Below are 23,109 nucleotides of genomic sequence, written 5' to 3'. Positions count from 1 at the left end.
CCTGGTCAGAAGGATATGCAGGAATTATACCATATTCAGTCTAAGGTAGGGAGGAAAATGAGGTTAGGAATGGATCAAGAAAAAATATAAGATGGCCTTTGCATAAAGCGATAATGAGAGTTTCACAAGCCAAGAAATGGCAATTTAATTCTGTGCTTCTAGTCACTTAAAAACCCACAATCAAAATAATTTACTACTAGAATTGTATAGTGCATGTAAAACATAGATTCTATTGAGTATCATTTTTCAGTAGCCTTTGAAATGATAGCTGCTAATAAGCTACAGTCTGGGCAGATGCATTGTATTAGAATTCAAGAATGAATCCATTTAGTTGGTATTAAAGTGTAGTTAAAAAGACAGAAATCACACTAGCTATTTTAACAGAGTCACTAGTGCTAGGAGCTAAGTAGGAGCTGGTAGAACTGAAGAAGCATCAAGGGAGCAGCAGGAGAGCAGAGAGAAAGTAACCAGAAGAAGCAGCCACCACCCCTGGGTCTGGGGTACCAAGAGAAAGGCTTGGGGTTCTCAAAACCTGGATGCTCAGACAAGGGACCTCCCAGAGATGCTACCATCTTTCAAGAATGGGGCTCTGCCCAGCTGCTGACAGTTTTGAGCAGGGTTCTGAGGCTTTTTTTGGAAATCTAGCACAAAGCTGGGAACTCAAACCACCTGCCACTGTAAGGATGGAGCAAGGTTACTGAGGACTTGCTTTCTGGAACAGCAGCCTAACTGGAAGGAAGAGTCCTCTTTCCTTCCTCCCTCACATGCGACCTGTCAGCGTGCCTTAGCAGCTGGCAAGGGAGGTTTGCATGGTGCTCAGCCTGTGGAAGGCTGGTTTATAGCCCATAGGCAAGAGTTTAGACCCAGGCACTTAGTCCAAATAGTGAGCAATCATTTAATTTCAGGAAAAAAAAAATGGAATACTGCTCCACTTTTCTAATACCAAATTTCATCAGCAAACTTCTTTCTGGTATTACATAGAGAGTACAGACCCCACAGGTTAAAAAGGTCATGGGCTACAAGAAGACTGTCCACACGTCAAACTGACCAGCCATAAATGCAGGGGCTTTCCACACTGCCATGACTCAGGCTCTATAACTCTGTCTTGTGGAATTTAGGAAAGCACCATACTTACAGTGTTGTCATCCAGGATACCATCAGGACCACCTACCGAGAGACACAGAGGGTGAAGTTTGGCTGGCTCCCAAATCCAGTTTCCATGTTTTTGGTGGAATCAGCATGTTTACCCTCAGTTACGGTTTGGATATGAAGTGTCCCCCCAAAACTCATGTGTGGAACAGTGTGGGAATGTTCAGAGATGGGATGATCAGATGATGAGACTTGTGACCTAATCAGTGAATGGATCCATTTGATGGATTAATAATTTGAATGGATTCATGGTTGGTAATTGTAGGCGGGTAGGGCATGTCTGGAGGAAGTAGTTCCCTAGGAGCATGCCTTGAGGATGATATTGTTCCTGGATTTGTGCATGCAAGCTCCCTCTGCTTCCTGGTTGACATGTCCTGAGCTGCTTTGCCTTGCCCTTCCACCACGGTGCTCTGCCTCACCTTGGGCCCAGAGCAATGAAGTTGGCTGACTACAGATTGTAACTATGAAAGTGTGAAACTTTTTCTTCTCTAAATTATTTTTGTTGAGGTAATTTGGCCTTGACCATAGAAAGCTAACACCCGCTGCCAACAAATCCATGTGTTCAGTCAGAGAGCTCCACCGAGCTTCAGTGTCCAGAAATTTTATTGGGGTTTCCACTATGTGGGGATGAGATAAAATTCAATTTCCAGTCCCCCTTACCTCCCCAGAGGTGGGGAGGAGTCCAAATTCCAATTTTTTTTAATCGGATATTAGTCTTTCTGGTGGTCAACTTCCATCCTGAGTCATATCATCTCTTAGCACAAATTCAGGTGTGATCCAACGGGTTCATGAATACCAGAGACACTCGTATTACTTGGAAAAGTCTAAGGATTTAGAGTTTGTCTCCCATGAACCAGAGACAAAAGCCAAATTATCTTTCAGCAACTTACAAAACAAGATAAAAATAAGTTACTAGGGGTTAGGAGTGTAGCTCAGTGGTAGAGTATGTGCTTAGCATACATAAGATCCTGAGTTCAATCCCCAGTACTGGGAAAAAAGTGATATTGAATGGATGTACAAGTGCATTTGACAGAATGCCAGTTCTCATTCCAAGTTTTATAGGCATACAAGATGATAGAAAATTACTGCTAGAGAAGCTATTTGCCAATACTAATAAATCAGTTTAGAACATATATGTGAGTTTTGTTGCAAAACTTGCTTTTGCCGGGCACAGTAGTGCATGCCTGTAATCCCAGGGGCTCTGGAGGCTGAGGCAGGAGGATCGCAAGTTCAAAGCCAGCCTCAGCAACTCAGGGAGACCCTGTCTCAAAATAAAATATAGAAAGGGCTGGGGATGTGGCTTAGTGGTTAAGTGCCCCTGTGTTTAATCCCTGATGCCAAAAACAAAACAAACAAACACACACACACACAAAACCTTGCTTTTATTTGGAGTTCAGAAGCCCAATTTTTTAAAAAGACAGCATTACCCAATGGTTATTAGTTCTCAGTTCAGTTTACAAAATATAATGGTAATAATAATCCAAAATCTCACATTTATTGAGCTAGGAATCTTCCATATACCAATGTATTATTCAGTGGGAAGTAGTAAGGGTGCTATGTTGAAAAAAATGAAAGAAGATAGGGAGTCTGAGTCAGAAGCAAAGTTAAAAAGGTCGTTTTTGTGAGTCACCTGCATTCCTAGGTAAATATTCTGAGGAAAAAAAAAATGACCTCAAGACTGGTGAGAAGTAAGAGGAAGAACACAGATGAAGGTGCATGGAACAGCTGCTCCATAAATATTAGGGTAAAACAAAAAAACTCAGTCAAGGCAGAGCTCCTCTGTTGTGTTCAAATGGATATAGGTTTTAGCACAAAGTAAACATTCAACTAGCAACAAGTAATGCCTGTGGCCTAATTGCTTAGAGGTGGCAAAAATTGCTTAGAGGTGGGCTATACCCCCAATCAATAAAGTAATAAAAATGGAATAAAATAAAACTAAACTTTATTTTAAAAAAACAGTACAATAGAGAAAAAAACTAATAATTTTTATGTTTATTTACATTACCCTATCATTAGTGGGTGATTTTATTACATCATTTGACAATCATTTATTCAGTGTTCAGGGTCAAACTCTAGGCTGGACAGAAAACACAGGATGAATCACACAGAGCTCCCGTGTGAAGTACTCAGCCTAGGAGACAGGTTATAAACTGGAGGCGGGCCGTGGCCTCATCCTTTCATATGTAATTGATGTATTATAATAGTAAGAAATTTTATAACAAAGATACACAATTGCTAGGAACCATCTTTAAGGGATTTAGAGGATCTCTGGAAGTGTTATATACAGCTTAAGGCAAAATAGCAATTCAGAGAAATGGAATGGAAAAATCCTATTTTCATGTATTTAAGTGGAAAAATCCTACTATCGAAAATAAAAGGGTAGTATTGATATTTTTGTTTCTTTTAGAGAATGTGTACTGTATTAGAACTGTGGTAAGCCAATGGTTATATGGAATTATGCCCCTGATCAGTGTCTCCAGTTCCTTGCCTGAAAATGAGGAAAGAGAACACCCATTCCCAGATGCTATGTAAGGTTGAATCCAGAGGTGCATGCCCTGTGCTGACCCCCAGGGAGCATGATTAGGCTTAGTCAAAGCCCTTTGTGAGTCCCCAGCCATTGCTAGGCATACGCAATGGAAAATAGTCAAAACTTGTGGGGAGCCACCTATGAAGCTTCTTGAATGGTCTTTTACTGGGTGCTAAGCCATGGGGGACTTAGGTCTCCCCTTGGGAAGGATCCCAGCATTCCCGTGTGTAGACTGCCCAAGGTGTGAGATCTCTGTCCTCTCTCTACTAGTGGGGCAGCTCTTGTAGCTCTGGAATTGGGTGTAACCCATTAGAGCTGGACAGCTCACCTCCTATCTTATTTGGCAGAAGAACATTCTATGGAAACCTTTGAAGTTTCCCCCATATAGAATAAAGCAAACGCGGCTCCCGAGCGCTCTCTCTTCCCAGTGTGGAAGCTCGACCCCTAAGGTCAAAGAGCCGTCCCACCCCCGCTTTCCAAAATTACTTTCTGTGTAGTCTGGGTTTTTATTGCTGCCTTCTTTTCTTAGCTTTGTGTTGTAGCCAGTTCACTCCACGCAGAGGAAACCCAAATTCTACCGCCCGCATCAGACGTGGGCGAGAAAAAGTTTTATTTTATTTTTTTAATTCTCATTGAAAAAGTTGATATTGGATTTTCTAACCTCTATTTTTTCTCACTGCCCAGGTTACGCTTTCCCAACTGCTCCTCCTGTGGATCCATTTGCAAAAATCAAAGTGGAAGACTGTGGGAAAACTAAGGGATGCTTTAGGTTGGTATAAAAAGATGACTTTAAGGCTAAGAACTATATTTACTTCTCAAGGTAGTATTTAAATTGCATGCAATTCATTCCAATCAGGAGCCTATATCCTTTCATAACTTCTGCAATGTTATGGTGTTTCCTTTTTGGAGGGAGGGGGTGATACTGGGAATTGAACTCAGAGGCACTCAACCATTGAGTAATCATACCCCCGACACTATTTTTTTAAAAATTTGTTTAGTTATACATGGACACATTATCTTTATTTTGTTTATTTACTTATTTTTTAGGTGGTGATGAGGATCGAACCCAGTGCCTCACACATGCTAGGCAAGCGCTCTACCACTGAGCCACAACCCCAGCGCCCCCAGCACTACTTTAAATATTTTATTTAGAGTTAGGGTTTCACTGAGCTGCTTAGCACCTCTTTGTGGCTGAGGCTGGCTTTGAACTCATGATTCTCCTGCCTCAGCCTCCCTGGCCACTGGGATTATAGGCGTTCACCACTGCCCACCGCCGTTATGGTATTTTCTAGAGTTATGGTGTTTCTAATGGCCACTCCGTGTTTGAAAGCTTTTTAGCTCTAGCATGCACTAGTCACTGGACTTCCATTTCTGGTTCTCCATTTCTGCTGTGACCCCAGTGTCTATTTCTCATCAATAGGCTGTAATGGGGAGATTCACACGACACAAAATATGTCTATGCTTATTCAGTAGGAGCTGTGGGCAGAATAAGCAATGATAGAGGTATCTAATACCCAATACCTTTTCAAATAAATAGTCGTGACTTGTGGGTTTCTACACAGGGCTAACTAGTCACTGAGCATTGATTATTGTAGTAAGCTTGCCACTCAGGCATTGGTGAGTGCCCACATGATTATTTAGTGGTGTTCCACCAAGACACATTGTGTTAGGCTAAAAAACTGTGGTGTGCATAGCAGACCTCTCATCTAGTCAGTGCTGCCTTGTTGGAAAAGCCTTCTCTTTGAACCCTTTACTTCCTGTAACAAACTATTAAAACCTTTAGTAGGGTTTTAATGGTCACTGCACTGAGGTTCTGATTTGGTGGTTGTTCAGAGTTCAAGGTCTAAGGGGAAAACAATGAATACGGGAGCTTTGAGCTTTCTTTGGATTACAAGTCATTTCAAATCTACCTTTTAAAAATCTAAACTGCTAGTATTGAGGAAGATGGTTAGTAATGTACAATTTCTGGTGATTAGGGGGTGCTTTTGAGAAGGAATGGAACTTTAGCACCCTGCTGGTTTAAGAGTGACTTGTTTTCATTTTTTTTAATATTTAGTTTTTAATTGTAGTTGGACAGAATACCTTTATTTTATTTTATGTTGAGGATCAGATCCAGAGCCTCGTACATGTTAGGTGAGCACTCTGCCGCTGAGCCACAGCCCCAGCCCTTGTTTTTATTTTTTGTTCCTTTAACTTTACTTGGCCCTTTTCATATTTTTTTTTGAAATTTTTTTTCTGAATATGATTTTATTTATAATACAACACAGTTTACTTAAATATGACTAATAGAATTCATGCATTTTAGTAATGACCATTTTCCTTAATACTTTTTATTTTTTTTTTAATTTTAATTTTTTAAAAATTTTTATTGTTGGTTGTTCAAAACATTACATAGTTCTTGATATATCATATTTCACACTTTGATTCAAGTGGGTTATGAACTCCCATTTTTACCCCGTATACAGATTGCAGAATCACATCAGTTACACATCCATTGATTTACATATTGCCATACTAGTGTCTGTTGTATTCTGCTGCCTTTCCTGTCCTCTACTATCCCCCCTCCCCTCCCCTCCTCTCCCCTCCCCTCTTCTCTCTCTACCCCCTCTACTGTATTCATTTCTCCCCCTTGTGTTATTTTTCCCTTTCCCCTCACTTCCTCTTGTATGTAATTTTGTATAACCCTGAGGGTCTCCTTCCATTTCCATGCAATTTCCCTTCTCTCTCCCTTTCCCTCCCACCTCTCATCCCTGTTTAGTGTTAATCTTCTTCTCATGCTCTTCGTCCCTACTCTGTTCTTAGTTACTCTCCTATTATCAAAGAAGACATTTGGCATTTGTTTTTTAGGGATTGGCTAGCTTCACTTAGCATAATCTGCTCTAATGCCATCCATTTCCCTGCAAATTCTATGATTTTGTCATTTTTTAATGCAGAGTAATACTCCATTGTGTATAAATGCCACATTTTTTTTATCCATTCGTCTATTGAAGGGCATCCAGGTTGGTTCCACAGTCTTGCTATTGTGAATTGTGCTGCTATGAACATCGATGTAGCGGTGTCCCTGTAGCATGCTGTTTTTAGGTCTTTAGGGAATAGACCGAGAAGGGGAATAGTGGGTCAAATGGTGGTTCCATTCCCAGCTTTCCAAGAAATCTCCTTTTCATATTTTTCAACCCAGTTCCAGGTTGCCTTGATCTTACATTTCTTCCCCACTGCTCAGGATATTTCTACCAGTGTACTAGGTTGTTCTTGCTTCTTTCCTCAATCAAAATTTAGCACCCTTGTGTCCTGTTCCTTCAAACACCTGCCATCTGAGCTTAGATTGCTACAAGCCATCCGCTCTCCCTCCCTCTGTCTCCCCTTCTTCCTTCCTTTCTTTCTTTCAGTGCTGGGGATCAAACCTAGGGCCTTGTGTAAGCTAAACACATGATCTACCACTGAAGCAGCTCCGTTGCTATAATTTTTTATCATTCTGAATAGTGTGCTTCAAACTAAGGCTTGCTGGTTCTTAAAGGATCCACATATCCTTTGTAAGACTATTTAAATTTGTGTTTTCAACTCAATGATGCTCTTTAAAAAGAAGGTGTGCATAATCTGACTATTGAGATAACCACCTTATAGCTGTATGTTTTAGTGTCTGACTTTGGAATTATATTACCACCAAGTAGCCCAACAGAAGAAAGGCAAATTTTATAAATCAATGATGCATTTAGGCTCAATGGACACCAGATGAGTTATTTGTTCATTTGGTGCACTGTAGAAGTGAGGGTTTTGCAGCAAATCAAACAGATAAATTGGGGAGTTGAGCCATCATGTAATGGGCTGCCGTAATAACATGCTGCATTCAAAAATCCCTGCAGGGTACAGTCAGACACACCACATACACAACAGTAGTATACTCTTAGTAAAATCACATTATCCATAACATGAATGCTGGGAATTTTAGTGTTCCTGGATTTTTCTGTTTGTTTAATCTATATTTAATTTCTAAATTTGGGTTGTTTTTAACTACAAAAAATTTGTAAGTAAAAAGAAGTGGTGTACATTTTAATTAACAAAAAATGGTTTAAATTATTAACTTAAAGAATCCTTTTCCTCTAAAGGAATTCAGAAATAATTCAGTAATTCCTAAAGTTTAAGAAATTACAATATAATGCAGAGAACACTGGCTAGAAATTTAGAGACCTACATTCCCATCCTGTTGCTGTCTTTGATTTCATTATGCAGCCTGAGCCAAGCCTCTTTCCTTCTCTGGACCTCATTTTATATGTCTGTAAAGTGGAGCAGATCATCTCCACGGTTCTTTCTGAGTAAAACTGTTTTTGAGACCCCAGTAAGCAAAGACCTTTTTTTTTTTTAAGTAATATTGCTTAGCATTCTATCTGTTACTATATGTGAATAAGCAGAAGCAATAATGTCTCTTTTTAAATTTTTATTATTTTTTTTTAGTTGTAGATGGGCACAATACCTTTATTTTATTTATTTTTATATGGTGTTGAGGATCGAACCCAGGGCCTCACACATGCTAGACAAGTGCTCTACTGCTGAGCTACAATCCCAGCCCAATAATGTCTCTTTTGACACATCCTCCAGATATGGGAAACCAGGCTGTAACGCAGAGACCTGTGACTACTTCCTTAGCTACCGGATGATTGGGGCTGATGTGGAATTTGAGCTAAGTGCAGACACAGATGGCTGGGTAGCAGTTGGATTCTCTTCAGACAAGAAAATGGTAAGATGCAAATTATGATAGAATCTGCTTTTTTCTCCTCTTTAGTTTGCTGGGTTTCTTTAGATTTAGGAAGCATATAAATTGATCCAAGCAGTAGAATGATTATATTAGTTGCAAGTTAAAAAAAACTTTCTAGCTCACTTAAGGGCAAGGGTTGGTTGTTAGCATATGAAATGTCTTGTGGCTCAGTAATCTCAGCTATAGCCACAGTGATGCTACAGGAAGAGCCCCTGAAACTGAATATCTTACACTAGTGAGCATTTATTTCTTGCTCATAGATGTGTGGTGTGTCTGGGGTTCAGCCCATTTTAAGTAGGGTTCAGCTACACTTGGCTGCAGTTGGTGGGATGGATTCAGGTTTTCTCTAGTCAATCTAGAAGGAACTGCCATAGAGGCATGATTTTTCATGGCAGAAGCAGAAGTGACGAGCCATCGTAAGAGGAAAATTCTAACTGCTTTTTCTCTCTCCTTACACACTCAACACTGTTACCAGACACCAAGCAATCTTCCAGTGGATACCAGGTAGATGTCCTCTAACAATTCATTTCTGACACATCTACTGGGAGGTAGCATCGGATCCCACAGGTTGAAGGCTCAGTCCCAAAAGACAGCCCCCACTTTAGATGCCAGTTTCAAGTCCTGGGTTATAACCTGTGCTTCTGACACCTGGGAGCTGTACAACTGTGGGAACTGTAAATCATAGTTTCCACAACCTTCTCCTTGAGTTTCATTAAGTTGCTAGAGTAGCTCACAGAACCCTGAGCACTTTACTTTCATTTACCTATTGTGTTAGCTTTCCATTACTGCAACAAACTACCTGAGGTCATCAGTGTGTAAAAGGAAAAGGGTTATTTTGGTTCACGGTTTCAGAGGTTATCATTTCATGGTTGCTTTTGAACCTGTGGCCAGGCAGTACATCATGGTGAGGAGCATGAGGTAGAGGAATCCTGTTTGCCTCATGGCAGCAGGGAAGCAAGGGAGACCAGAAGAGGCCAGGGTCCCAATGTCCCATTCAAGGGCATGTGCCCAGTAACCTAACTTCCTGCCCCTAGACCCCACCTCTTAAAGTTTTTGCCATCTCCCAATAACACCACAGGGTGGGGACCAAGCCTCTCACATAAAGGCCTTTGGGTGACATTTTAGATCAAAACTGTAACTTCCATTTATTATAAAGGGTATTGCAAAGGATACAGATGAATGGCCATGTATAGAGACATCTAGGGCAAGGTATGGGGAAGGGGTGAACAGCTCCATGCCTCCTGGGCATGCACCTCCCTCCAGGCATCTACATTCAGCATCCAGAAGTTCATCCAGACCCTGTTATTTGGGGGCTTGTTGGTTTTGTTTTAATTTTCTATAGTGATGGGAATCAAATCTACCACTTATTCCATCTAGGCAAGTGCTCTACCCCTGTGCTACATTGCTAGCCCCTTCTTTTGGGTTTTTATGATCTTATCATTGGCCTTTAGTGATCAGTTCTAACCAGAAGCTGGGGGGTGGGACTGAAAGTCCCAATCCTCTAGTCATCATGCCTTGATTTTTCTGATGACCAGCCCCCCTCCTAAAGCTGTGTAGGGGTCCCAACTACTAGTCATCTCATTAGCATACAAAAAACACTCTTTCCACTCCAGAGATTTCAAGTTTTTTTTTTTTTTTAATAAGTTGTGTGCTAGGAACTAGGTGCAGAGACCAAATGTGCCTATTCTATTACTGTGTCCCAGCCACAGATCTCTGCTTATATCACAGCTGCTACACTTTCATTGCACAAAGCAAGTCACACAGCCAACCTCAGAATGAAAGTACACTGTCCCTACCAAGAGACTTTGCAAAAATACGCCTACATAAATCTACCACAGGGCAGTGGAGAATTGGATCCAACAATTCAGTCTTTCAAAATATCCACCGGCCAGAAAACACCTGGACCTTAGAAAGGACTGTGACAGGAACAGGCAGGGCATCGGGAGGCCAGGCCGTGGTCTCTCTCGCCTCAATGGCTCAGCTGACTTCTTTCTTCTTTCTTCTTGAGCCCCACCACCGTGCCAGGCTCCTTCCCAAACCATCTGCTTTAGTCAGCTTTTTCACTCCTGGGACCAAAAGACCTGACAAGAACAATTTTAGAGGAGGAAAAGTTTATTTGGAGGCCCCTGGTTTCAGAGGTCTCAATCCATAGACAGCTGGCTCCATTCCTTGGGGCTCAAGGTGAGGCAGAACATCACGGTGAAAGAGCATGGTGTAGGGAAGTGGCTTACACGATGATCAGGAAGTAGAGAGACTCCACTCCCCAGATACGAAACATATACCATGAAGGCATGTCCCCAATGACCCATCTCCTCCAGCCTCACCCTGCCACCTCCAGTTACCACCCAATGAATCCCCAGTAGGGGATTAATTCACTGATTGGGTTAAGGTTCTCATAACCCAATCATTTCACCTCTGAACCTTCTTGCCCTGTGTCACACATGAGCTTTGGGGGGACACCACATATCTAAAGTGCAACACCATCGGACTTTCTCAGGCTGTTGGGCCTTTGCACCTGTAGCTGCCATTGTCTAGAGGGCCTGCCCGCTTCTCTTCACCTTGCCTACTTTGAGGGTGTCTCATACCAGGGTTTCAGCCGTGGTGATGGTGAGGAGGGCTCCGGTTTTGGATGTTAGAAACCAGTAGGGCTGGGATTTGCTAAGGAGTTGGATACAGGCTGGTGCTACAGGGTACAAAGAGACTGAGGGGGCAGTGTCAGCGGGTGGCCACCCTGGTAGTTTTGTTCTTCTCGAGGTCACCAGCAGAATGAGCCTCCACCGGTTCTAGTCCAGGCAGTAGGACAATGGATGCATCTGGTAAGACTCCATGGGTACAAATGCAGGGGGTACCTCTCTCCCACGGTGGTGTCAGGAGAAATGGCAGGTGTGGTCCTACCCAGAAGCTGGCTCCCATGAGGAGGGACCTCTTCCTGTCCTGGAATGGTAGGGCTATTAAGATTAGGAAGCTCAGGCCAGGGACGGTGACACATGCCTGTAATCCCAGTGGCTTGGGAAGCTGAGGCAGGAGGATCACAAGTCCAAAGCCAGCCTCAGCAACTTATTAATTAGCTAATAATTAATTAGTTTTTGGAGTCTTTCGTAACGACCCTTCTGAAGATTATAGACTAGTTTTTCTTTTTACAGAGTGATCTTCAATTTGGGTTGTCTGATTGTTTTCTCATTATTAGATTAGTTGATATGTTTTAGGCAAGAAAATTTCTTGTATATAGGTGATAATGTACCTATGTACATCAGGAGGCACTTGATGTCAGTTATGGTGATGCTGACTTTGGTCACTTGGTTCAAATTTTTTAATGGCATTTGAAATGATTTTTTTTTGCTGATAATTGAACCCCCTGGGCATGTGCTAAGCATTTGTCTATCACAAACTACACCCCCAGCCCCAAATAATTTTTTGATGGGATTTCAAGTTACAGAAGGGATGGACTGTATATTTCTGAGTGAAATGTTCCCAAAAGACAAACCGCGACTTTATCGTCTTACTCATTTTCTGTGTCAGGGTGGTGACGATGTCATGGCCTGTGTCCACGATGACAATGGCAGGGTCCGCATACAGCACTTCTATAACGTGGGCCAGTGGGCAAAAGAGATTCAGAGAAATCCTGCCAGAGATGAAGAAGGAGTTTTTGAGAACAATCGTGTCACCTGCCGATTCAAACGTCCTGTGAATGTTCCCAGAGATGAAACGATCGTGGATCTGCATTTGAGTTGGTATTACCTATTTGCCTGGGGCCCAGCCATTCAGGGTAAGCTTATATTTCAGCCTCCACATTAAGCACCAGACACAACTGTGCTTGTGTTCATTAGAATTGAAGTCACACTGTGTAAGCAAGAGAGCTGTAAGCACTTTGAATAATACAAAAGAAAGAGGAGAGGCCACCCCTACCTTTAGTAGGTTATCACAGTCTTATGACACGCACAGACAAATGACAAGCTGCAAGGACAAGGTAGCTGGCGCAGGGTGGGCTGTGTGCTTAACAAATAGGTCCTGTGTCTTCCCAGTGGCAGGTATGGGCTATTTAATCCTCACAACAAATCCATTTATTCCTCACTGCATCCTATAGAGGTCTAGACATTGTTATTCTCCTTTTAGAGAGATTTAGAAACTTGCTCAAGGCAATGCCCCTAACTGGTGGAAGAACTGAAATCCAGTCCTGTCTGTCTGACTCCAGTTAGTGCTTGTCCTTAACTCATCCTCAGCAGAGAAAAGTATTGAAGGAAAGGGCTTAGGGAGAGTTGTCTGGAGCTTGACAGCAAGTATTTCATTACTAGTCTCTTCTGGTAGTCACAAATCCACCAAATTACCCTATAATTTAGCCTGTTACTCCTCAAATATTCGTATGCATAGGAATTCCCTGGTTGTAGTGTTAAGATGCAGTCTCCTGCAGGTCTGGGGTGTGGCCTGAGCTTCTGCATTTCTAACAAACTTCCTGGAGATGCTGATCCACGGATGACCTCACTTTAGTGGGGAAGGCTTTTCAGCATTTCCCCAGGAGAGATCCAAGAACACCACAAGACTCCTTAGAGATCACTGAAGTCCAGTGACACTGTGTCTTGAGCCTTCCTCCTGGTTGACCAGGCTAGTGGCCTGACTGGGAGTGGGTGGCTTTGGTTTGCAGTCCTGGTGCAGAGAACTCACTCTGGCTCCTTGTGACAGCACCTTTCTTCACTGTGTGCCTGGCGACTCTTCCTTGCTTCATCTGATCTTGTTTTATTTCCATCAGTTTGTGTGCATTGATCATTTTGGAGATGGCATGACCCACATTTCTTTGCCTGTTGCCAAGTGGGAAAACACTTAGAAGCCTCTCACCATATGTGACACCTTTTTTCACTTGCTGATTTCCCATATTACCAACAGTGGATCTGCAATGATGCCTTCAAGTACTTCCAGTACCCTGGGAAATAAATTAGATCTCAGTCTGGAGAAATGAACTCATTTAAAGTGGTGGGATTTGGAGCCTAAAATATTTGAGTTTGAGTATTGATTTTGCCCTTGGTATAGCTATATAATATTTAGCCTATTATCTAAAATCTGAACTTCATTTCCTTATATCTAAAGTGGGGATAATAATAATATCTGCTTCCTAGGATTATTGAAAGGATTAAATGAAAACAAGCATTTGAAATGGCTTTATAAATTGAAAAGTGCTGTACAGTATTCCTCACTTATCTGCAGGGACTGTGTTCCAAGATCCCTGCTGGATACCAGAAACTCCATATATACAGGCTTTTCCCTATACATAATTTACAAGTTAGGCACCATAAGAGATTAACAACAATAATAATAGAAAATAGAATAATTGTAATGATATACTGTAATAAGAGTTGTATAAATGTGGTCTTTCACTCTCTCTCAAAATATCTTAAATCTGTTACTGTATTTTTGGACCCTGAGTAACTATGGGCAACTGAAGCCACAGAATACAAAACACAGACGGGGGCACTACTGCATTTGCAGAGGGTCATCTTCCTAGGTGTCTGGCATCCTAGCCTGATGTTCAAAGTCCTCTCTGAGTCCATCTGGCTTTTCCTGATAAGCTCTTTCAAGACTTGAGCTTGGGCTGGGCTTGTAGCTTACTGATAAAACACTTGCCTAGCTTGTGTGAGGCACTGGGTTCAATCCTCAGCACTATATAAAAATAGGTAAATAAAACAAATATTTTTTTTAAAAAGTCTTCCGTTCTTCTCACTGTCTCCAAGCACAACAGGCACATTCCTGCTCCGTGTACACATTTGGGCTCCTCTTGTTTCCTGAATGCCCTTGTAATGCCTTTATAGTGACCAAATTCTTTCCATTCTCTGAGCAGGGATAAACTGAGCTAAGGATGGAAAGGGTGTGGATTAGATTTATCCCAAGGGAGGCATAAGCCAGAGGTGCTCTGCTAAGTTTAGGAGACCATGCAATGAGGTGAGGTTAAGTAGGAGAGCTGAGGGGGCCCCGTGGAAGGGAGAATCTCTGTGCTAACTCTAAGTGTTTGTGCTGATAGGAGCCAGGGTTGGAGTAGACTTCACATGTCAAGTTTGGCTGGGCTTCCCTAGTAGCGATTATGTTAAAAACCCTCACTTGAGCCTTAGTTAAAAAGAGATTTCTGCACTGAGTTCACATGGCTTAGTTTCTCTAACCCAAGTTTCATTTGGATTTTCAGAAGGTCAGTCACTTCTAATCAACTTCAGCTTGTTATGTCTCTTTTTTTAAGAGATAGGGTCTCACAGTGTTACCTAGGCTGGCCTCAAACTCCTGGGCTCAAGCAGTCCTCCTACCTTGGCCTCCCCAGTGGCTGGGGCTGTGGATGCACACCCTGCTTATTAACCATCTTTTATGTATGCATGTGCATATGTATGTGTTCATTTACTGTGGTACCAGGGATGGGGTCCAGGGGATGTGGGGGAAGTGCTGAACCATTGAGCTACACCCTCAGCCGTTAACAATCTTTTATAACATAGCCTTTCCTTCTGCCCTCTTGTAATCAGGTCATAAAGTTTTCCACCCCCAGACTTGTTTGGTATCTTGGTCCTCCTACTTTCTATACCATTCTTCCCTACTCTGCCAGACAGACACACAGACTCACATGGACATACACCCAATCTGGCTCAGCTGAGGCACGCTGCCTCTATAGGTGCTGCAGACAATGGAAGAGGGCTTCCACCTTAAGGGAGACTGCTGTGTCACCAGGAGTTATCAATGACTCATACATAAGAGAGAGATTTGGGAGGAAAAAATTAGTAGCCTTTGCTGTTTGGAATCCTGTTGCTAAGAAATGAAAGTCATTAAAGATGAAACCCACATTCACTTTTTGCATTTGGCGTTAAGCATGTTTTCATACTATGGTGTCTAAATAGCAGCCCTAAAACAGAGATGCCACAGACAGATCAATACCATTGATCTGTTAAAGGAGAGGAGAAGATTAATAGGAGCCAGTCATTTTTGGATAAATTTAGCTGATTTCTGTGTTCCTCATAATAAATTATAGAGAATTCTGATGATAACTCTGATCCTGATTCCAGATCATTACAGTCACTGTGTGCACGTTGCACATTGAAGGCTTGTCTTTACTTTTTCTGTTGCTTTCCTATACTGTTTTAAATCTGTACTTTTTTTCAGTTGCTCCTCCCCTTCTATTTCTTTCTTAAAGGCTCTATCACCCGCCATGACATAGACTCTCCACCGGCTTCAGAGCGCGTTGTCAGTATTTACAAGTATGAAGACATTTTTATGCCGTCAGCTGCCTATCAGACCTTCTCATCTCCGTTCTGCTTGCTTCTCATTGTTGCCCTGACCTTCTACTTATTGATGGGAACCCCTTAGCCATAGCTGCAAGGCCAGCGGAGTCAATGGATTGGAAAGTCTTTAGTATAAGCATATTTTTTAAAAATATCCAGTATAATTTTAGCTTCTGTTATTTAAAAACTCATGATTTCAGCTTTTTGGAAGAAAGAATAAACTTCTTTTCTAGTCAAAGAGGGTTATTTAATAATGATCCTACTTTTGGGAAGTACTTAAAACTTTTGTAAACAATTTCAAATATGTTTTCTTATTTGAGTCTCACAAGATCTCTGTGTTGGCCTGATGAAAAATTAAAATGACCATCTTAGCAAGATTTGAGATTCAGGAAAGCTGCTCATGTATGACTCACATGCCATGTACCTTGGTTATTTGGTTAAATAACACTTAGCAAGGTAGAGAAGAGCTAGGCACAGAAATCATGTCTCTGGACAATCTTTACTGAGTATTACAGCCCAAGAGAGTTACCTTGAGTATTACTAAAGAGAACCTCCCTGGGTATCACAAGTTCACGGTCAGTCTTTTGAGCAAATTTCTGTAGAACATAAGTTCTTTTTAGATGTGTACACAGTTGATGGGAAGGATGGGGAAGGTTATAATAATATGAAAATTGTTCATACCTATTTGATTTCTTCTCAGAGTGTAGCTATAAGCAAACATTTTTAATAGCTGTTTGAAAAAGGTTACAAACAGAACTGTGAATGTTCCTGATGCCAAATCATTTTAATAGTTAAAAAAAATGGGCATTCTTAGTTAGAATTTGGACTATTCTACTATTATATTTTGTAAATGAAGGTATTCATCTGTTCTTATTGCCAATTCTGTTGTCAAAGTCAGCATGCATTAAAGTATGTGTTGTTAACAGACATGATTAAGTATGTCAGCATGATTAGGTATGTGTTATAATAGACAAATTATCTTACTAAAAATTTAAGTCATTTTAATACTATATGAATATTTGGGGGGGATTTTAGAGATTTGGAGCCAATAAAAAAAGATTTTTTTTTTAAATTAGAAAATGGGAAAATGACCCATAAAATGAATTCACCTAAAGTATTCATTCAAAATGTCCAGGCTTGTGAATTGGTCTGGCAGTCAGCATCATTCATAATAATGCCTTGATGTAATGTGTTTCTTTTTTTAAAAAGAAGCCCAAGTATACCTTTGTTCCTAACGTCTGTGGTAGCCACCCACTAGAGAAGAGGGCTCTGTGGGCACAGTCACACTACTGAGAGGCACTTCCGCATGGTGTTCTAGAGTCCTCTGACTTGCCCCAGTTGCTGGCTATGACTTTGTGTTTAAATGGCACTGGAGATTGTGATCTCTAAAGCCACCTCTGAGATTTATGTCAGAGGTGAAAGGCTGCCTGTGGGGAAAGCTTTCATATTCTTCTGGGCCTGAACCAAAAGAAGGAAGACCTTGATGCTCTGGGACATCTCACAGTTAGCAAGTGCTTCCAAGAGATATAGGAGAAACACCCCTCATTGCAGACAGGGAGAAATAAAATGACATCAGGTGAACAATGGAACTCCAGATTCAAGCCCATGACTACATCTGACTACCAAGACCTCAATAAGCCCTTCCTTGGTGGTGGTGGCTGAGCCTGGCCTGTGTGTCACCTTCTCAGCTCTAATGGTTGTTTAGGAGTAAGGATATTGAGTATGCAGGAACCCACATTGTAAATAAGAAAGCAAATATTTTTGTATTTCACTCTCTTATGTGTATAATAATTGATCTATAAATAGATTAAAACCAAAAAGAGACTTCAGTTAGTAGCAGGCAGGAAAAAAATGAGTGGCGATTCCTTCCACTTACATTTCAAATCAACTACTTATTTCACTAATTCACTCCTTTGATTATGGTTTTGCATGTCTATGCTTAACACTTCCAGTGACTTCTCCTTGCCCAAAGGTAAAACGCAAAGTTGGTGAGCTCTGTTATCACCTCTCCATTACTAAGTCGCAGCAAGACTGAAGGACTCTGGGTTCTTCAGACCTGCCCACTCTGTCACACATCCCATGTTCACTCACTCTTTGCCTCCTGTGTATGATGAACAGCCACTCATCTTTCAGGTCTCACCTTAGTTACTTCTTCCTCCAGTCCCCTGGACGTGTAGGTTAGGTCCCTACCCAGTGCTCCCATAGCCTCTAGGGGCTTCCTCCTCATAACACTCACCATATTTCATTTTAATCACTGACTCTGCCCTCCCTGCTGATTCCCTAATGCAGGGTCTGTTTCTCATTACTCATCACTGAGCAGATACTGCTCCACAGTAAGTACTCAGCAAACATATGTGGAAAAAAATAAATAGGTGAAGCTATGATGTGACAGCATATCATCTTTGGTTCAAAAGACATGTATTTCATATACTTTACCAGACTGGCCAACATTTTTTTATTCTTCTGTCTTCAATCAAACCACAAATTATTCTTTTATCAAATGCTGAACTTTTTTTTTTTTTTTTTGGTACTGGGGATTGAACTCAGGGGCACTCGACCACTGAGCCACATCCCCAGCCCTATTTTGTATTTTATTTTGAGACAGGGTCTCACTGAGTTGCTTAGTGCCTCGCTTTTGATGAGGCTGACTTTGAACTTGTGATCCTCCTGCCTCAGCCTCCCAAGCTGCTGGAATTACAGGTGTGCGCCACCATGCCCAGCTGAACTTTGTCTTTTGAAACAGAAATGGGAAGATCCTTAATAACAGTGCTAATAATTTGCCTACAGTGAACATTAGTTGACTCCTCAGCTCCCCACAGAATTGGGTTTTGAACCTAGAGGATCATACAAATTAAACACTCTACCATTGAGCTACATTCCCAGCCCTTTAAAAAAAATTATTGTGATACAGGTTCTTGCTAATTTGCCTGGGCTGACCTTGAACTTGTGATTCTACTGCCTCAGCCTCCTGAGTTACTGGGGTTAGAGGCATACCACTACATCCAGCCTAGTTGACATTTTAACACAATAATCATTGTGCAGAAGTAAAAATCCACACAGACTAGGGAGGCAGAATAGTATTTGTCCATCGTCTCAGAGAATCATCAGTTGATAGACAAGCTAAAATTAAAACTCTATAGACTGATTCCTTCCATTCTTTTTTTTCCCAAAATGCCCGAATGGAATAATTGTAAATAGCTGAATGTGGTTAGTGCTGTTCCAAGCACTTTATGTGGATTAACCCATTTAATCCTCACGACCATAGGAAGATTCAATTATTAATCCAATTTTACAGATGAAAAAAATGAGGCTAGTCATTTGGCATAAATCACCACAGCTGGTAAGGACTTTAGAGAGCATTTAATCCATGCATTTATATTACAAGGGAACAGCAAAGGCACTGGGGGGTGAGGATTTCCTGCACCTTCATGTGGATTCACTAAAAGTTTTATTCAGTGAAACCTGCTACCCATATTCAACTGAACTAGGTGCCTTTTTTTCCACTTTAGTAATTTACATTGAATAGGAGGACTATTTATAGTTATATTGGGGAAAGAAGTACATTTTATTTTGTATCAACTTTCTTTCCTGCTTAAAAACATTTTGATTACTTTACCAGTCGTTTTAGTGCTTTTTTTCCTCACAATTAAAAAAAAATTGTTCTAATTAGTTAAACATGACAGTAGAATGCATTTAAAAAAAAAAGTTTATTTATTTATTTTTTCATGTGGTGCTGAGGATAAAACTCAGTGACTCACACATGCTAGGCAATTGCTCTACCACTGAGCTACAACCCCAGCCCCAGAATGAATTTTTTAAAAAATTAAATTAAAAAATACTATACACATTAGGCAAAATGGGACGAATGTATTTATCTTAGTTTATTTTAAAAAGTGACCTGCCTAAAACCTAAGTCTATATCCTCCCTTGGAATCCAATGACCTTTTTATTTTTTGTGCTACTGGGGATTGTACGCAGGGGTGCTCTACCACTGAGTTATATCCCCCTCACTTTTTGGTTTTTTTATTTTGAGATGGGGCCTTGCTAAATTGCAGAGGCTGACCTTGAACTTGTGATCCTCCTGCCTCATCTTCCCAAATAGCTGGGATTATAGACGGTGTCACCAGGCCTGTCTCCAATGCCCTTTTATTGCTCTACTCTAGTCTCAAAGGTGAATTTATAAACACGATTTCAGATAAAAATGTAGGAGCTATATTTAATTGTGTTGGGTTGCCTTTTGTCATTAAAGAATTTAGAAAGTTTGGACAAGTTAGGGATGGATTTCCATTTATCCTAGATGGAATTTACTGCTATTTCTGTATTAAAGGTTAATATCTATATTAGGATTTTGTCTTAAAAGATATTATCACTGAGGTTACCACTTAGCTCTAGCCAGGGTTTGATAAATTTCTGTGTAGCTGGGCTGTAAGTATTTTCAACCTTGCACTCTGTGTCTCAGCTGTTCCATTCTGCCATAGACAGCATGTAAATGAATGAGCATGGCCGTGTTCCAACAAAACTTAATTGACACAGAAATTTGAATTTCATATCATTTTCACGTGTCACAAATGTTCTTTTGATGTTTAAAAGCCCTTTAAAATTGTGAAACCCATTCTTAACTTTGCAGGCTGAACAAAAACAGGAAGCAGGCTGGGTTTGGCTTGTGTACTATGGTTTTCCCACACTTGCTGTTGGTCAGGAACACAGCAGTGTATCATGATCTGTGGTAAATTATATGGCCAAAAATTTATTACAGGCTTACTATAAAAATATTAAATAGCTTATTTTAAAAATAAATTATAGTTGATTTATTGCTATAAATAGATGGCATAGCCAAGAATGATAGCACACAGCTGTAATCCTAGCTACTTGGGAGGCTGAGAGAGGAGGATCAAAAGTTCGAGGCCAGCCTGGGTAACTTAGTAAGACCCTGTCCTCACACAAAAGATAATTAGGACTGGGATATAGCTCAGGGGTAAGGTGTCCCTGGGTTCAATCTCCTGTACCGAAATAAATGGCATAATGATATTCGCATGCACTTATATTCTAATATTTTTTTCTGGATTTGATTAAAACAGGTAGGTGGCAGTAAAGCAGAGAGCTGGGTAAGTTATGTATTTTACCTAAGCTGTGGCAATCATGAGCAACTTTTACTATTGAACTGCCCTTCACAGTGATGATTTCAATGTGTCAGAGTGATTTATTTCCCTGAAGTAATTTAAGTTTTATCAACATGTGCTACACCCATAGGAGTGTTTTACACATGTGACATGGCATCTACCTTATGTAATGGAAAATATTTGAGAACCAGGGCATGAGGCCATATGCTAGGATGTGTATACTTTGTTATTGTATATATTGTATATCTTTTCTCTCTAAACAGAATTGGTTATGTTTAGTGAATAGTTTGATGTTCTCAGTGTGTTTATATATATATTTGTACATACCTGAAGGGGTGTGGGTGTGTTTATACATAAATGCATATATATGAGCATTTAAAGGTCTTTATCAGGGCTGTTTTTGTTTCTGATTTCATGAATACTTTAAAACCCATGAGATAAAACATTATGTGTATTACAGGGTAACCTACCCTTGAGTTTATAGCAATTTAGTTTATAGAAAGGATTCCTGTAACAAGGCTTGCCTCTTCCATTCAATATTATATGAATTGTTAAGAGCGTATAAAGTATCATTGTTGAACTTGACTGACTTTTCTATACCGTTAGTGAAGAAACCAAGACTAGTGTTAGGTAACTGGCATGTCGATGCAACCTATACATGCTTCATATTTAATTAGCCTCCTGATTCACTTATTTAATTAGAAAATTATTTAGTTTCAAGTTGGATTTCTTTGTTTTTATATTTAATGATGACTTGCATATAAGTTCTTTTTCATGAAAATAGTAGCTAAGCCAATGTGATTTTAAATATGTCAGGTGACTAAAACTTAGTGACTCATTAAGATTTGGGGGATTTTTCCCTTAAAATACACTGATGCTTGGTTAAATGTTGTTACTTTTCTCCTGGATATTTGCTATTAGGTGAAAAACTATTCAGTTTGATTCTTCTGGAGAATGATCAATTCATTGAGGTTATGGGGTACTGCAGTGGTGTGGCATTTGCCCAGGTCACTAGAGTCCTTACTGTTTCATCACCTAGAATGTCCTGGTCACCTGGATGAGTGACACAGCTTCGCCACATGCCTTATTCCCCCTGATGTGTTGATGTGCTGGAACAATCTGGGATCTGGGAGTATTAATATACTTTTTTGAGACTGTCTAGAAAATACTATTTTGTAAAAACTATGCCTTTAAATAGACATTGATGGGTTATATTTGTTTTATAATAATTGTGTACCAAATGTTCAATTGTGATTGATTTTGAGATTACATATAAATGTATATTTATAAGCCTGTTCTATGTGAATTTTTACTCAGACAATGTGGTACATTAACTACTAAAAAGACATGGATTTCTATTTATGTAAACTAATGGTAACAATACTCCTAAATGCTGCCTAATGATTATTCTGTCCCTTTGCTATCATACTTTTATCTTTAGAGGATTATGTTATTGTCAGAATATATTAACGAGATTTAAAATATAAATTCTCAACATAGTTTGAAATTCTTCCTGTTGATGTAATTAAAATTAGTTTATAATTCTGTATTGCTTTGCTCTGCATTTTGTTTTTCTGTTTCTTTGTTTTAAATCCTTTCACTGCTAAGTCTCCCTCAAGGCTCTCTGAATCTACAGACTGTGGAGAAGATGGCAGCCTATCTTGTCTGACCAAGAGGAAGATCACATTGTTGTAGCCAGGTAAAAATCCCTATAGAGGAGCCATGTGCAAAGTAAATTTATCTTCATAGCTTCATTTTAATACCTTATCAAGTTTTAAGTGGAGGTCTGTAATCCCATTTCAAGCATATCCGTTGGTTAATTGCACATAGCGATCTCTAAGAATTTCAATTAGGAGCCTTATTGCCAACTAAATCATATTATATGTTAAGAATAAATAGACTTCATTTGAAGAGCCTAGTGAGTCATCTGGGAGGTTTAGAAAGTATAAAATGCAGAAGCTGAGCTACCAGTTCTTTTGGGACTAGGTTGAGAGGATCATGTGTTATAAAAGAATTAGGCACCACCACATTCTGCATTACAGCCCCTAATCCTCATCACAAAACCCCAAACATTTTGTCCTTGTTTGGTATTATAGTTGTTTCCTCTGATATTTATTTTGCAATATCTTCAGTGGGTAGCTTAGTTGTCAGGTATAAGGGCCAGCAGATAAACTGTAAAAGAACTGGAATAGATTTGAGTAACTGGGAAAGTTACCTGCATCCAGAAGCTCCAACCACTCATTCATTTAATAATTGTTTATTGAAGACTCTCATGTGCCCATGCCTCTACTAGATAGCCACACCTAGAAGACTCCAAGAAGA

At 40.3% G+C, this 23,109-nt stretch overlaps 1 protein-coding gene across 1 annotated transcript in view; it reads left to right on the top strand.

The window, feature by feature from the left end:
• Positions 1-22,257, top strand: part of Frrs1l (ferric chelate reductase 1 like) — a 34,551-nt gene extending 12,294 nt beyond the window's left edge. The window contains exons 2-5 of the mRNA XM_027942962.2: positions 4,361-4,445; positions 8,270-8,408; positions 11,946-12,192; positions 15,580-22,257. Of these exons, the coding sequence (XP_027798763.1) occupies positions 4,361-4,445; positions 8,270-8,408; positions 11,946-12,192; positions 15,580-15,752 (644 nt within the window). The 3' untranslated portion in view covers positions 15,753-22,257. The remainder of the gene's footprint in view (positions 1-4,360; positions 4,446-8,269; positions 8,409-11,945; positions 12,193-15,579) is intronic.
• Positions 22,258-23,109: the final 852 nt, after the last annotated feature.

The sequence above is a fragment of the Marmota flaviventris genome, chromosome 13 (assembly GCF_047511675.1).
Source record: "Marmota flaviventris isolate mMarFla1 chromosome 13, mMarFla1.hap1, whole genome shotgun sequence".
In the NCBI taxonomy this organism is placed as follows: Eukaryota; Metazoa; Chordata; class Mammalia; order Rodentia; family Sciuridae; genus Marmota; species Marmota flaviventris.
The sequence above is the reverse complement of the archived record's forward strand: the minus strand, read 5'-3'. Positions and strand labels throughout refer to the sequence as shown.